Source organism: Bactrocera tryoni, chromosome 4, assembly GCF_016617805.1.
Source record: "Bactrocera tryoni isolate S06 chromosome 4, CSIRO_BtryS06_freeze2, whole genome shotgun sequence".
Taxonomy (NCBI): domain Eukaryota; kingdom Metazoa; phylum Arthropoda; class Insecta; order Diptera; family Tephritidae; genus Bactrocera; species Bactrocera tryoni.
This window is the reverse complement of record NC_052502.1, coordinates 74,889,555-74,903,145: the sequence shown is the minus strand read 5'-3', so window position 1 is coordinate 74,903,145 and position 13,591 is coordinate 74,889,555. Positions and strand designations below refer to the sequence as shown.

Genomic DNA, 13,591 nt, shown 5'->3' with positions numbered 1-13,591 from the left:
ATACAAGCTTCTTCTATTCAACCTTCTAAGTACACATTTATGCTGCAGACTCCATAATTTTCTTCTACCCTCAACTAAAAATTTACTCTTTTGATTTGCAGCTTGCCACTTTTATATTTTACTCCCCATTTGTTCCCTTGGAGCTGCTTTTTTGACTTGTTTTCGTTGGATTACTTTAAACGCTTGTCTCACTTAGCTGCTTAACTCAATCTCGCTCGCTTTCCACTAGCTCATTCCGTTTTTTATGCCATACCACAATGTCTGCTACAAGCTTTTTTTTATTTGCGCCTTCCGCCCGTTCCGTCGCTCATCATGCCATTCATCTCTTTAAATCCTTAACCGCAGAATCCACTCAATCGCATTCAACCACTATTTGTTTCGCCGTCCGTCGCTGACATTGACACACTAAGCTCCGCCAGTCGTACGGACATACGGACAGCGAAGTAAACGGACCAGTTGGTTGGCTGGATGGACAACTGCTTTCGCCAGCAAAGCTGCATTACTCAACTTGCAACAACACACAACCAAGCCGGTCTAGCAAGCAGGGTCACGTCTATGTGAGTGTGTTTATATACACGCTCTCGGCGGAAATTTAAAGTAATACTCAGGAAATTGAATTATGTGGATTGTTGTTACGCGTGAGCGTGAGAAAATTTGCCCGGCCAAGAAACAACGTTTGGAGCAAAAGAAATTATAAAACCCATATTTAAAATAAGTGCGACAGAGTTTTTTTATAAAGTGCTTAAAAGCTTAACTATATTGGAGCGCCTTAAAGTATGCATTACATATCAAGTTACATAGGAACAACCTGAAACACAAGTGTGACTGAAAGCTACACTTACATGCTGCATAAATGTATATTTGTGTATTTGAAAGTTAAAAAAATGTACGCCGCAAAGTATGCAATTTTTCAAGTACTTATGCTATCAAAAATATTAAAAAATGTTTACTGTTAGTATTGAAAATTATGAGGATTCGAGCAGTTTAGTTACTGCACTTACAACAATGCATTTTCATTAAAGCCCAAGGCTACATGCTCTCACATAAAACAGTTTACTGCCCACTTTTAGGGGCACAATCTATGTAAATATGTAAAATTCGCATATTATTTAATTTTCGAGCTATAAATAAGAGTACGCATTTCAAATGCTGTATTTTATAAATAAGTTTCAAAATTTTTGAATAGCATTGCCTAAAGGTAGGCAATATTTTAATAATAGATTCCAACTGCTTTAAAAGGTATTATAACAACACAATCTATACTTTACGTGCACTTTTCCTGCTTAATCGAAACTAACAAATCAGATATTTTTTAAATTAATTTAATTTTTAGTATATCTTCAGGCACAGCACCAAAACCACTTCACTTTTATTGCAACAGCTCGTTATAATTAGCTGTAATTTAGTATAGGTAATTTAATTAAATAGTAAATACCTCGCTGCTACACGTGTAACCAGATTGACCAAAAGTTTGCATGCAACTCGTAAAAGTATGCTATAAAATTGTATAAAACTGATTTGTCTCAGTTGCAAAGTACACAAATCATTGCTTTCAGTTATTATTACAAATAGTAGAGAACAGTGAAAGTAGTTTGGATTTTTCACGGAAATTCATTGCTGTTGCTGCTAAAAGTATGCAACACCTTTTTTAATGCTTGGAATTTAGAGTTTTTTCAGCGTCTATTCAATACGACTTTTTAGTTACTTTGCAATACTGGCTTTCGGCAAAAAAGTTTTAACATAGAACTGCTTGTTATCACTTCACTGAAGCAACTAAAAGTATGCAATAGAAAAATTTTCTATAGATAGCATATAATAGATAAATATTTTTTTTTACTCGTGTCGAAATTACTGAAAAATTTACATAAAATAAACGCGAAATTCATGTTAAGAAATGTGTAGTGCATTCATAAAATTTCTGGAATTAAATTTTAAAGTTTCTAATAACAAAAGGTCCGGGCTGTAGAATTCTGCAAAATGTAAATTCGTATAGTTGATAAATAAATATTTACTGAAATTTAAAGCTATGTTGATCTGTATAATGGTTGGATGTTTCAAAGTTATAAGAATATCGCCCAAAAGTATGCAGTGAAATTCATATTTGCAATAGTTCGTCCAAATGTTATGAGTTTTCGTAAATAATGGCCAAATGCTTCAAAGTTATGAAATTTAGCCTAAAAATATGCAGTGAAAATATTATATTTGCAATATTTCTGCCAAATTATGTAAGTTTTCGCGTAAATGACAGCTACATTGCAAGTAAAGCTTATTGACACCTAAAAATAGGCCTTAAAATATCTAACTTTTCCTTTTTATTACCGAAATGGAGCTCTTCAATGCAAATTTAACACATTTTCATTTTTTAACATTTTCCGATATTAAACGAAGAAAAAAACACAATGCCTGACTTCAAAAACTTCCGCTAACATTTCGCGCCAACTTTCAACATTGTCAGCACGGAAATTATAACAAGCATGTCCATGGTTAAACATGCCTCAGAATTGTGGTTGCTTTATTCATAATGTTTATCATTTCTTCCACAATTTTTTCTCATCTCTTCTGCATTCGTTAATGGACAGCAAATTATCATTTTGCTCCAGTTGACGAGCGAAAGTAAATGTTGGTATATACACTAACCTGCAACACATAGCAAGCGCCTTGAATTATACTTCCTTGCGCATAACCTCAACGCGTCCTCACAGCACACATACGCACACAGCGTTGCTGAAAATCACTTGAAACCTCAGCGACGGCCAAGGCAACTACCACCGCCACCGCTGCCAAGTGAGACTGGCTGTTGGCTTGACTGCATTTCTGAAGCATAATGAGTAGACGCCCTTTTGTATGCTTCTTTTCATGCTTAGCTACACATGCGAGTGCGCGCATAACGGTGCGCGCCTGTGTGTGTACATGTGCGTGTGTTTGTATAAGTAGGCTAAAATAACCGCACACATTGAAGCGAAATGGTGAACAAAAGCGCGCAGAAGGGTCTTTTCTAAAGCGCGCCAGCCGCATAAATACTCTTCGTTAGCCTACTTCACGGCGCGGCGCATTTAAGTTGGATACCTCAGTTCCGCAGTTGGCATTTTCGATTTATTTTTACTTTTATGTGCGCAAGTGGCGCGCGGGGCAAAATATGCGTACTTATACCATTTATACAAATTATATTAAATCAAATATGTTGAATTGTGTGCAGAGCGGGCTTTGTTCCCATACAATATTCAATTGTATGTGTGTTGATGTCTGCTGGCATTTGTTCTAATTTCTCAGCAGCAACCTGTTGTTTGTATTGAACGCGGTTTGAATTGGCTCATGAAGGGTGGATACTTATGCATAAGGGTGGGGCGAGATAACTGTGCTGCTTGACGAACGAGCCAGGCGAGCGTGAATACTTTAAATTTATTTAAAGCTTATTTATGGGCGTTTATAAATTTGATGGAAATTTTGGGTATAAAACACGGAAAATGTTTAAATTCTCAGAGCAAAATAATTAATAAATATTCAAAGCAGCAGAATGAGTTTTTAGTTTGTGAAAAATGTGTAGCATATTTCTAGGATGCTAAGGTTAAATTTTAACAATATTCAAAATAAAATTCTTACAAATCACAATTTTAGATCCTGTAAAAAATCTAAAATCGTACATGAAATTACTAAAAATTTAATTTAAAAAATTAATTAAAAACTAAATTAAAAAATGTATAGTTAAGTAAAAAAAATTTATTAATGTTATAAATATAATTATAAAATTACTTTGCTAAATAACATTTCAAACTATATTATAAAAAATTTATTTAAAAAAAATATTAATTAATTAAAATTTAATAAAAAACATTACTTAATAAAAATTTAAAAAAAAATATATGAATTAGTTATAAAATTATTTTCGCAAATTTAACTTCAAACTCTTTCACAAAAATTAATTAAAAGATAACACTAAAAAGTGAATTTGCTAAACTTTGATATCAAGTAGAAGTATAAGATTTACTTAACAATATTTTAAAACAAATTATTTTTTCAGGAACATCGAAGTCTGAAAATTTAAAATTTCAAATCAAAGTGCTTTTAAATCTTTTTAAAATTTAAAATAATTTTTAGTAACTAAACAATAAAATAAAGTATAAAGATTTATAAAGAACAACTATAAAATTAAAAAAAAATAGTTTACTTTAATCGAAGTAATATTTTTTTTTATTTCATTAATTTTTTTATTAAATTAAATATAATAATTATTTTTTTATTTTGAACACTTACGAACTTTTTCCGATATTACTGAAAAATTTTGCTTAATAACTTTTGTTAATTAATTAATTAACTTTAAAATTTTAATTATTAAAAGTTTTAATTAAAATTTGTTTTTCAGTTTGTTTTTAAATTAAATTTTTGTTATAGTTGCTTATTTTTTCTTAATTGATTTTTTCTATTTAGTTAACTGAGTTTTCAAAGTAAATTTTTAGATCGGAATTTTTAAAAAATATTAATTAATTAATTTTTTAATTAAATTTTAATTAAAATTAGTTATTTTTTCTAAATTGAATGTTTCTATTTTTTTTGAATATCATATTTTTATTTTAATCTTGCCAATAATAATTAATTTAAAAATTTGAATTAATTAAAGTTTTAATTAAAATTTTTGTATTTAATTTCTTAATAAAATTTTTATTATAATTAATTATTTTTTCTAAATTGATTTTTTCTCTTTAATTAACTAATTTTTAACTTCATTATCTTATTTTATTTTATTTTTTTAATTTTGCGAAAGAATTTTAACTTAATTATTAATTTCTAGAATTTTAATAAATTAAAGTTTTAATTCTAGTTTCGGTATTTTCATTAAATTGCAATTATTTATAATTAATTATTTTTAGCTAACTAATTTTTTAATCTTAATCTTTTTATTATAAATTATTGTTTTCATTTAACGAAAGAGTGTGTTTACCATTATTTTTATTATTATTAAAAAAAAATCAATTTTCAATTTCTAAAAAATACGTTTGTATATCATTTTATTTTTGAAATAATTTTTTGCTTAAAATTTAATATTTAATATTTTTTAAATTTTTGGAAATCATTTGCAGAAATATGGTACCTACATATTTGTTTATTTATTTATTATTATAAATATTTAAAAAAAAATAACTTGAAGTTTGATTAGAAATACAAAAAATACTTTTCGGGTATTAGATTATTATCATTATTATTATTATAATTATTGTTATTATTATTATTATTAAACATGTATTAAATGAAATATAAAACAAAACTTTTTAAAATAGCAAACCAAATTTTTTTTAAATTAAATCTTTAATATAATTATTTATTTTTTCTGAGTTGAATTTTTCTATTTTATGAGCTAATTTTCAATTTTATTTTTTTATTTAATTTTGCATTTTAATTAATTAATTTTTCGTTTATAACATTATAATTAATTAAAGTTTTAATCAATTTTTTTTTTGATATTAACTAATTTAATTCTTCTGTTTAATTAACTTTTTTTTTCAATATCATTTTTTTTAAATTTTTTTATTAACATTTTTCAATTAATTTTTTTCTGAAAAAAAATTTAAATTGAAATCTCAATATATTTCTTGATAGCAGTTTTTGCACCCTTACAAATTGCGCAGTGTGTTTATAAGCTATATACAAGCTAGGGATATGCAGAAAAAAATGCATTTAGATAAGTATATTAAAAACAAGATTCTGAAAAAATATAGAAACGTATATTTATAAATACACAATTATATAAGAAATAAGTTATTTTAAAAAGATAATGACATAAGCAATTTAAGAGAAATATTTCTTAAAACCCCTATAATTTATACTTATCTACGCATGCATATTTGTATTGAAAATTATGAAATCCAAAAATCCACTGTACAGCCCCACCATACCCAACTATATATATATTATTGAACGCTGTGTAACTTTTTTTAGTGTACCCTCCTTTTAACCATATTATATGATTTTTGAAGAAAATATGAATTTAAATCAAAATTGTGTTCCCCTCGTAATTTTTTGTCAATTTTCTTTTCTTTTTTCCAGTTTCTCTGTGTGTAGTAGCCAACCAACTCCAAAAAAAAATAGAATAAAAAAAATATATATCCACCAAGCTAACTCAAACTATCCACATACCCATTCAAAACCCACAAATCAAATATTATATCGAACCCTACATGTGTTTGTGTGTATGTGTGTTTTATATGTGAAAAGCGGTAGCATTGAACCCTTGTACGCCAACTATAACTACAACAACTAAACAACAACAAGCAGCAAAAGAAACCGGCTGCCAACACAACAACAGCGTTCGGCTTGACACAACAAAAGGTATACATTTTCAGCTAGTCGGAAACCCACAAATAAGCGCTTTTGAATTTGCTTTGCTTTGGCTTTTTGAGTCGCTTGTCGTTTGTTTTGTTGCCACCGCAAGTTAAGTGAAATAAATCAGTCAAAATTAGTCCGCGTTGTCAACCGACGTTGCTGTCGCTGTCGCCATCATCACCGTTGTCGCCGTTGTCATCGCCGACGCCACAACTATGCGCCATGTCAAAACTTCGGCATTACAGGTCCATAGATCAGCCCTGCGCCACGACCAACATACGCAAAAAGTTAGTCAGACTATTTGAAGTCAGTAAATTTCAAATCTTCAACAACTTTTCTGGCATTCATATAGTTTTATTTATTTATATAAAATGTAATATATTATATTAATATAATTTTATTCATTTTGCACTCTACTGCAGTCGCTAAACTTTCGCTAAACTTCTCAGCTTTGCTATAAATTTTGCTCGAAAAAGCTTGGTAAAGCACTTTTGTATATTTCCTAAGAAGCTTTTCAGAGCCTTTTGTCTTTTTAACCTAAGCTTACACAAATCTTTGCTATGCTTTTGCTTGCTGTACTCGTACATATATTTCCGCTCTTTGTTTGACTTCTTTTGTATATATAGGCTGTATTATAGCGCTTGTGCCATATAATTCTAATTATAAATTATAGTTTAACTTTTCATTTGAATTAGTTTTAGAAAACTTTTTTCTCATTGAAATAAACCTGCTGCTATAAACAAATTTTCTTAAGAGCTTTTAACTATAACTAATACAATACTAACTATTCAACTAACTATTTGCTATAAATTTCACTATAAGAATTATATTTATGGAAGGGAACTATAAAATGTTTGTTCTTGTAGTAGTTTACTTAGCATCTTTACTTATTATTTTGGAAACATTTATATCTATATGTCATACGGAGAAATCAAAATTTTTGTGGTTGTGAACTTTGCTAAGAAGTTTTATTATCTAAGTTCCAAACCAAGAATGTAAATTATTGGACTTCTTATAAAAACATAGTATATAACCACAGCAATGACAAAATGGTTCCTAATTTTAAGGATTCCGCGTCTTCAGATAGGATTATATCTTATTGAAGCAATTGTTGCTTTACCTATTTTCATTAAGTCCAGTTGCTCCAGTGGAGAAAGTTATCGGTAAAGAGCAAACAAAAGTTATGGCACAACAAATTTTAGATACAAATTTGGGGGCTCTGATAGATGGCTCAAATCAGGAAGTAATAGTGAATATTACTGTGGTTTAAATATTTCAATCAAAACGGCTTAAGGACCAATAAATGCGGAAATTCGAACACGAATTCTTAATCCAAAAAGTTTGGTTCTTAATGGGCGCATATTTTTTTACCTAAAAATTGGAAGCAGAACCCTAAAGTGTTTTAAGTTTCGGTTAGTCATTCGATAGCGATTTGTTTGTTGGCTCGTTATAGGGCTTCTTTTACATGATAAATCTTCAAAAAGCAGATTAGAATGTATATTTTTATAAAAAAAGATTTTCGCAGTCGAGAGACAGAGCTTCGTCCTAACAAACCCAAAAGTATTTACTTCGGAACAAGAAGATCAATTTGATATTCGAGAGACAGAGCTTCTTCCTAACAAACCCAAAGGTTTTTGCATCGAAACAACTAGATATCAGCAATTGGACAGTCAAAAGACAAGCCCAAAGGTATTTACATCGCAAAAGGAAGATATCATCGACTTCTACAACTAGAGAAGACTGGTAGACAAGTAGAGTTCCGTCCTAACAAACCCAATGGTTTTCGAAACAAGAAAATATCATCAATAGTACAGTCCTTATATGATTTTCTTCAGCAACTATCAAAGTATTTCGGACCTAGTTAAACTCAAGAATTAGACTCACTCCTCTTACTATAAGCACAAGCTGCATGTTGCCTCGGTTTATGTGTCTTTCAACATTTTCCAACTTTCAATAATTTTTTATATATTTTAAATGTAGTCTTTGAAAGTTTCTCCAAAAACTCTTACATAAATTTAAAGTTTTCGCAAAAAATTATAAAAACAAATCATATTTTCAAACTTTTCTATTTTCTCGATAAATAATTTTTTGCCTACTTATTAATCACTTTTCGATAAATATATTCGATTTAAATTATTATTTTAATATTCAAATTTATATATAAACTTTTATAGTCTTTCTTCAAACTTACCATACTCATATAAAGCGCATGGACTGCCTTTCAAAACGTCATCCTAAAATAAAAAAGAAAAAAAGTTTTAGCCTAAAAGAATTTCATATTCGTAGAACTAAAAAATAAAACAATTGCATGCTTTTGACTACCTGAATCATTTGAAAGTAATACACTAAAATAATATGTTCTTCGACTAATTTTGCTATTTTCTATGTAAATATATTTACACTCAAACAAACACGATTTTACCAAGCACTTCTTCTTCTTTGAAATTATACAAATCTCGCTATGGTTACCGTTTCAGGACCATGACAGCGATATGCTTTGTCTGCAACCTGCCAATTTTGTCGCACCAGGTGGGCCTGGTGTGGCAGGGTGGCAATGGCTGGGACGATATGGTCAGAGAGCAGGTGAGTAATAGTAGACAACGCGCTAGAATACTTTACATTTCTCTTTAAATTTGCATGCCACACGCACTTTCAGCTGGAGGAGTCTACCATACGACAGCGTTTGGGTGGTCGACGCGACTCTGCGGCACAGATAACCACGCCCCCTAGTACATCACCGCCACCAGGTGAGCTTTCCGTCGACACAAGACTTTCAATACCTTAATTTTTTTTAATTTTTACACTTTTCTCTACCCCGGCACAGGTCTACAGCGTCGTCGGCGCAGCTCACTTGCGCAGCTCACCGATATTTTGCGCGAATGGAGCGGTGGTGGCGCTGCCAAGCAGCCAACACAAAGTCAACGCCAAAAGGCGCAACTCAATCGTCGCGAGACCTTAGCTGACCTGGCGCGCAGCCTACCATGGCGCACCTCCACCACCGATGCGTCGACTGGCCCCGGTGGCGGCACCACTTATATAACACCACGCAAACGTCGCGAGTCTAGCGCCGACTCGGGTATACGCAGCATGCGTTCACGTCGTGACTCGAACACGGCCGAGTTTGTGAAGCATTGGAATCGACGTGAGAGCACTGCCGCCGAGGAGCCCACTGTGGTGGTGCCGGTTGTCGTGGAGGGTCCCGGACGTAGCGTAAGTGTTCGTATGATGTGCGTTTTCTTTCAAGACTTTGCTCTTTCCTCTGCTTTCGTGCTAACCTCTACACTCCATCCTAACTTCGCACTTTTTCTTCCTCTTTCCTCTTAACTGACATTTCCCGCCCAACTACCATTTGTTGTGTGTGTTTTACCTTGTGCAAACGCCTAATTGCAGAGCTCGCGTCGCGGCTCGGGTGAAAGTTATCTCTCGAGTCGACGCGACAGCAACATTGGCCGTGCCACTACTCCGCCTCCGCCACCCAAGATTGGTGGCATGACCGCCAAGAAACGTGATTCGTTGGCTGCACCCGATTTTCCCAACTTCCGTCAAGAGCAACGTCCTTCAACTAGTTCAGCTGGCTCTGATTCAGTACCGTTAATATCTACTACCAACTACAATCAGGTCGATTCCGCTTGTCAAGCTCTACCGCCACCAACAATCATTACCAGCTCAGTGACACCGCCGGCCACTAGTCCCACCGCACCGTTGAAGGGACGTCGCGACTCGACTACGCAGTGTGGACGCGTTAATCGTCGCGATTCTAAAGCCGGTATATCACCGGAACGTGCGCCACGCTTGCAACGTCTGCAACGGCAAGCAACTGCTTTCGATGAGAGCTGCCTGCCTGGCGGCAGTCGACGTGGCTCACAGCCGGCGCTTAGCCCCGATCCGCCGGAGGATTGCCCGGGTGCGCGCACGTCGCGACGTGATTCGCTTAGTCCGGACAGTGCATCTCGTGGCGGACGACGTGACTCACGCGCACATCTCTCACCCGATCGCAGTCACGATCGCGACGGCAGTCCACGGCGGCAGACGCTGCGACGACAGAGCTCGTCGGCTGCGCGCAGCTCACGTTCTCCCGATTCGAATAGCTGTTGCTCGTCGCGTGATCCAAGTCCTTGCTCGCGACCACCACCATTGGTGTCGGCGGAGACGAGCTCGCGACCGGCAATTCGTAGACAATCTACCACTGAAGAAATTTTGATAGCACGTGGCTTTCGTCGACAATCGACTACAGAGGAAATGATACGTTGCAGGAACTTTCGACGTCAGAGCTCACAAAGCGACGATGTGTGCCGGTGGGTATCAGAAATGACCATAACTAATGTTGAGATTTTATTGTATAAATTCTTATATTTTTTTACAGTTATCGCGGTCGTCGCGACTCAAGCGCACAAATCATTGATGGCACCATCGGCACAATGACGGTGGAGACAACTAGTACTTTTTTCGATTCCAGCACTCAGACCGGTGAGTACACTTTAAGATTTGTATTTGAAGAAAACAATTGTAACTTTTTTGTTAAGTTAAGAGAAGGTTCGGCCTCTCATAGCAGACAAATACGATCAGGTTTACGGCAGCTCCCTCTTCGATCTTTCACGAAAACTATCCAAAGTTTCTTGACAAAAAGTGTGGTGATGTCTTGTCTGTCGAGGCAAGCATGGAGCCAGTTGTCAGATCCCCATCGAAAGGAAGTTTGCTCATCTGACTTTTTAATAGACAGAGTCAAGCTAAAATTTTTCCCAAACCTTCTAGGCATAAGTCAAACAACCGCTTACTTTTCTTAACCGATAAAAAAATGAGTCATTGCCGTCTAAGTTACTCCAGAACTAGATCTTCAACGAAATCGCATAAAAACTCCTGCCTTAACTAAGAGTTCTTTTTATAAGGTTTATGATTAATCAAATTACATTTGCAAGTTCTGGTCAAGGCTAGTCTGACATTGCGATTGTTGCAACAAGCCTTCAGATACTCACTACAATTAGAATTTTTGTTTGTTTGAATTTGTTAAGAGACAGAAAAAGGTAATTTTTTTTTGTAAAATCTCGTGAGCTCGAATCGAAAGTTCAGTAACTTTTTTCACCGAAAAATTAATAAGTTAGAGGTTTCAAGTGGTTTTTAAGTCTCTCCAGAAATCAGAAAATGAAAAAAATTAATCTTTTTGACAACAAACTGCAAGTTCACCTCGTCTCTCCGACTTTCAGGCCTTCAGCTCCAAAGTACCATAGATCAAGTAGAAGCAACGTTAGTTTTGGTTAAGGACAATTCTTGGGACACTCATGGATGAACTCTCAGTTAGGTATAGGATGCCTGTCCTTGGCTCTTAATGAAAGTTCGGAATGTAGCAGCCAGCCTTCTCTGCCCTTAATTGTTTTCTTGGCAAGTTTGTACTTCTTCTCATCTACCTCCTCTCGCTCGATGAAGACATCTCCAGTTGTTCGCCATTTACTCAAAACATTTAAGTTAAAATAACAAGTGTCCTTGCAACACTGTTGCACAATCAATTAAAAAGCACAGCGAGTAAGCGTCAGAACGAGAGAAAAGGAGACGCATCGTGCCACAAAAGCAAAAAAAAAAACATTCACAAAGTTGCGTTTCATACAAAAGTAATAAAACTGTTGCAAGCTTCAAAGTGCAATATGCATAAATTTACCGTTTTTTCGCTGCTCCACTCCGCTCAGTTCTCGCTCACACCTGCCACGTGCCACATGCTATTCCAATAATTTGTGCATTCGCTATTGCCACTTGTTGAGGGTATTAAATAAAGTGCGCTGCTCATTCGATGCGTATTTGTTACATGCAACAAAGCATTGCAGATGATAATGTGCGCTTCAACAGCAATGAGTGTCAATGTTAATTGCTCTGTTGCTAAGTGGTAACTGTTAATTAACGCCTTGCTTGTTTGTTTATTGTAGCAGCAATAAAGGCGCGTGTTGCAGATATATTTCCAGTTGCATATGTGTTCGAGTATTTCTGTGTGTTTGCAATTGGAAATTGCTGTATAACTGTTGTTTGCTTTTCACGAGCTTTACACACAATATGTGGGTCATTGTGTTTTGCGGCAGATTTATTGGAGTTAAAATGTTGCTGCAACATGTTGTTCAATATATATGAATGCAATGAACATGATTGGTAATAAGAACGGGAAAAAGTTCAAATTCTGGTGCACTGAAGCAAAAGCAAAAAATCCAAAATTTTTAGTACAAGGACTAAATTTTGTTCGATCGGTTTGTATGACCCCTATATGCTATAGTGGTCTGATCTGAACAATTTCTTTGGCGATTGTACTGCTGCCTTGGAAAATAATCTATACTAAATTTCGTAGATACATATATTAACATATATATTATATGTTTAATAAAAATCTTTTTCATACAAGGACTAAATTTGATAAATCACCTCGTATGGTAGCAACATACTAAAGCGGTCCGATATGGTAGCAGTGACATTGTAAAATTCTACACGTACAGAATATTTCATTTTCTTAATCAATTAATTTAATATCAACTTTTGCAAATTTTTATAGTGAACAGATTATTTTTGGTAACCGATCTATCGGTTACCAGGACAATGATGATAAGCATCTCTAATAATCTTAATAATTAATTTCCGATCACGTAAAGTAGTTACACAGATACGTCAGCTCTTATATTTGATCCAGAATCACTAAAAAGATCACCTCACATACATAACTATTACTATTCTGCTTGTCACTTGAAAATTGTTCAAAGTTTCTCAACAGATTGTCAAACCTCTTCCTATGTCACGTTTAGACAATCACTTTCTAGATCAGCATTTATATTAAAAATTGTGCTTAGTATTAGATGCGCAACTAAGTTCTCACATTTTTTTTTATTGAAAATGCAATTTTATTGTTAGAAAATGGTCACAAATGAATTATTCGATGTAGTATGTCCCTTCGATAGTCACAACATTTTTCTATCTTTCTGGCAAAGCTCGAATATCATTACGTTAAAACTCTTCATCTTGTCAAGCTGTCCAAGAAACACAACATTTTTCGTTATCGTCTTGTGAGTGGAACTGCTTCTGAGCCAGAGCATGTGCCATAGAAAGGGACAAATAATAATCGTACGGTTCAATATCTGGTTTCACACTTTCCGTAAAATTTTTGGAGTTCTCGATTTGCTTCAGCCACACCTAATAGAGTTCTGGGATCATTTCTGAATACCTTATCTATGTGTGATCATTAATTAGTCTCGTTCCTCCGGAAAATTTTTCACAATCATTCATAAAGCATAGCCTTAGGATCAGTTTTTCT

The 13,591-nt window shown here is 34.0% G+C and overlaps 1 protein-coding gene across 5 annotated transcripts in view; it reads left to right on the top strand.

The window, feature by feature from the left end:
* Nucleotides 1–13,591, top strand: part of LOC120774194 — a 279,261-nt gene that overhangs the window by 138,811 nt on the left and 126,859 nt on the right. For 3 of the 5 annotated variants that reach the window (XM_040103626.1, XM_040103627.1, XM_040103625.1), the window contains exons 2-7: nt 6,040–6,602; nt 8,793–8,898; nt 8,972–9,062; nt 9,140–9,525; nt 9,706–10,610; nt 10,679–10,782. In XM_040103626.1, the coding sequence (XP_039959560.1) occupies nt 6,538–6,602; nt 8,793–8,898; nt 8,972–9,062; nt 9,140–9,525; nt 9,706–10,610; nt 10,679–10,782 (1,657 nt within the window). In that variant the 5' untranslated portion in view covers nt 6,040–6,537. The remainder of the gene's footprint in view (nt 1–6,039; nt 6,603–8,792; nt 8,899–8,971; nt 9,063–9,139; nt 9,526–9,705; nt 10,611–10,678; nt 10,783–13,591) is intronic. The other 2 variants (XM_040103629.1, XM_040103628.1) reach the window with 2 other exon arrangements.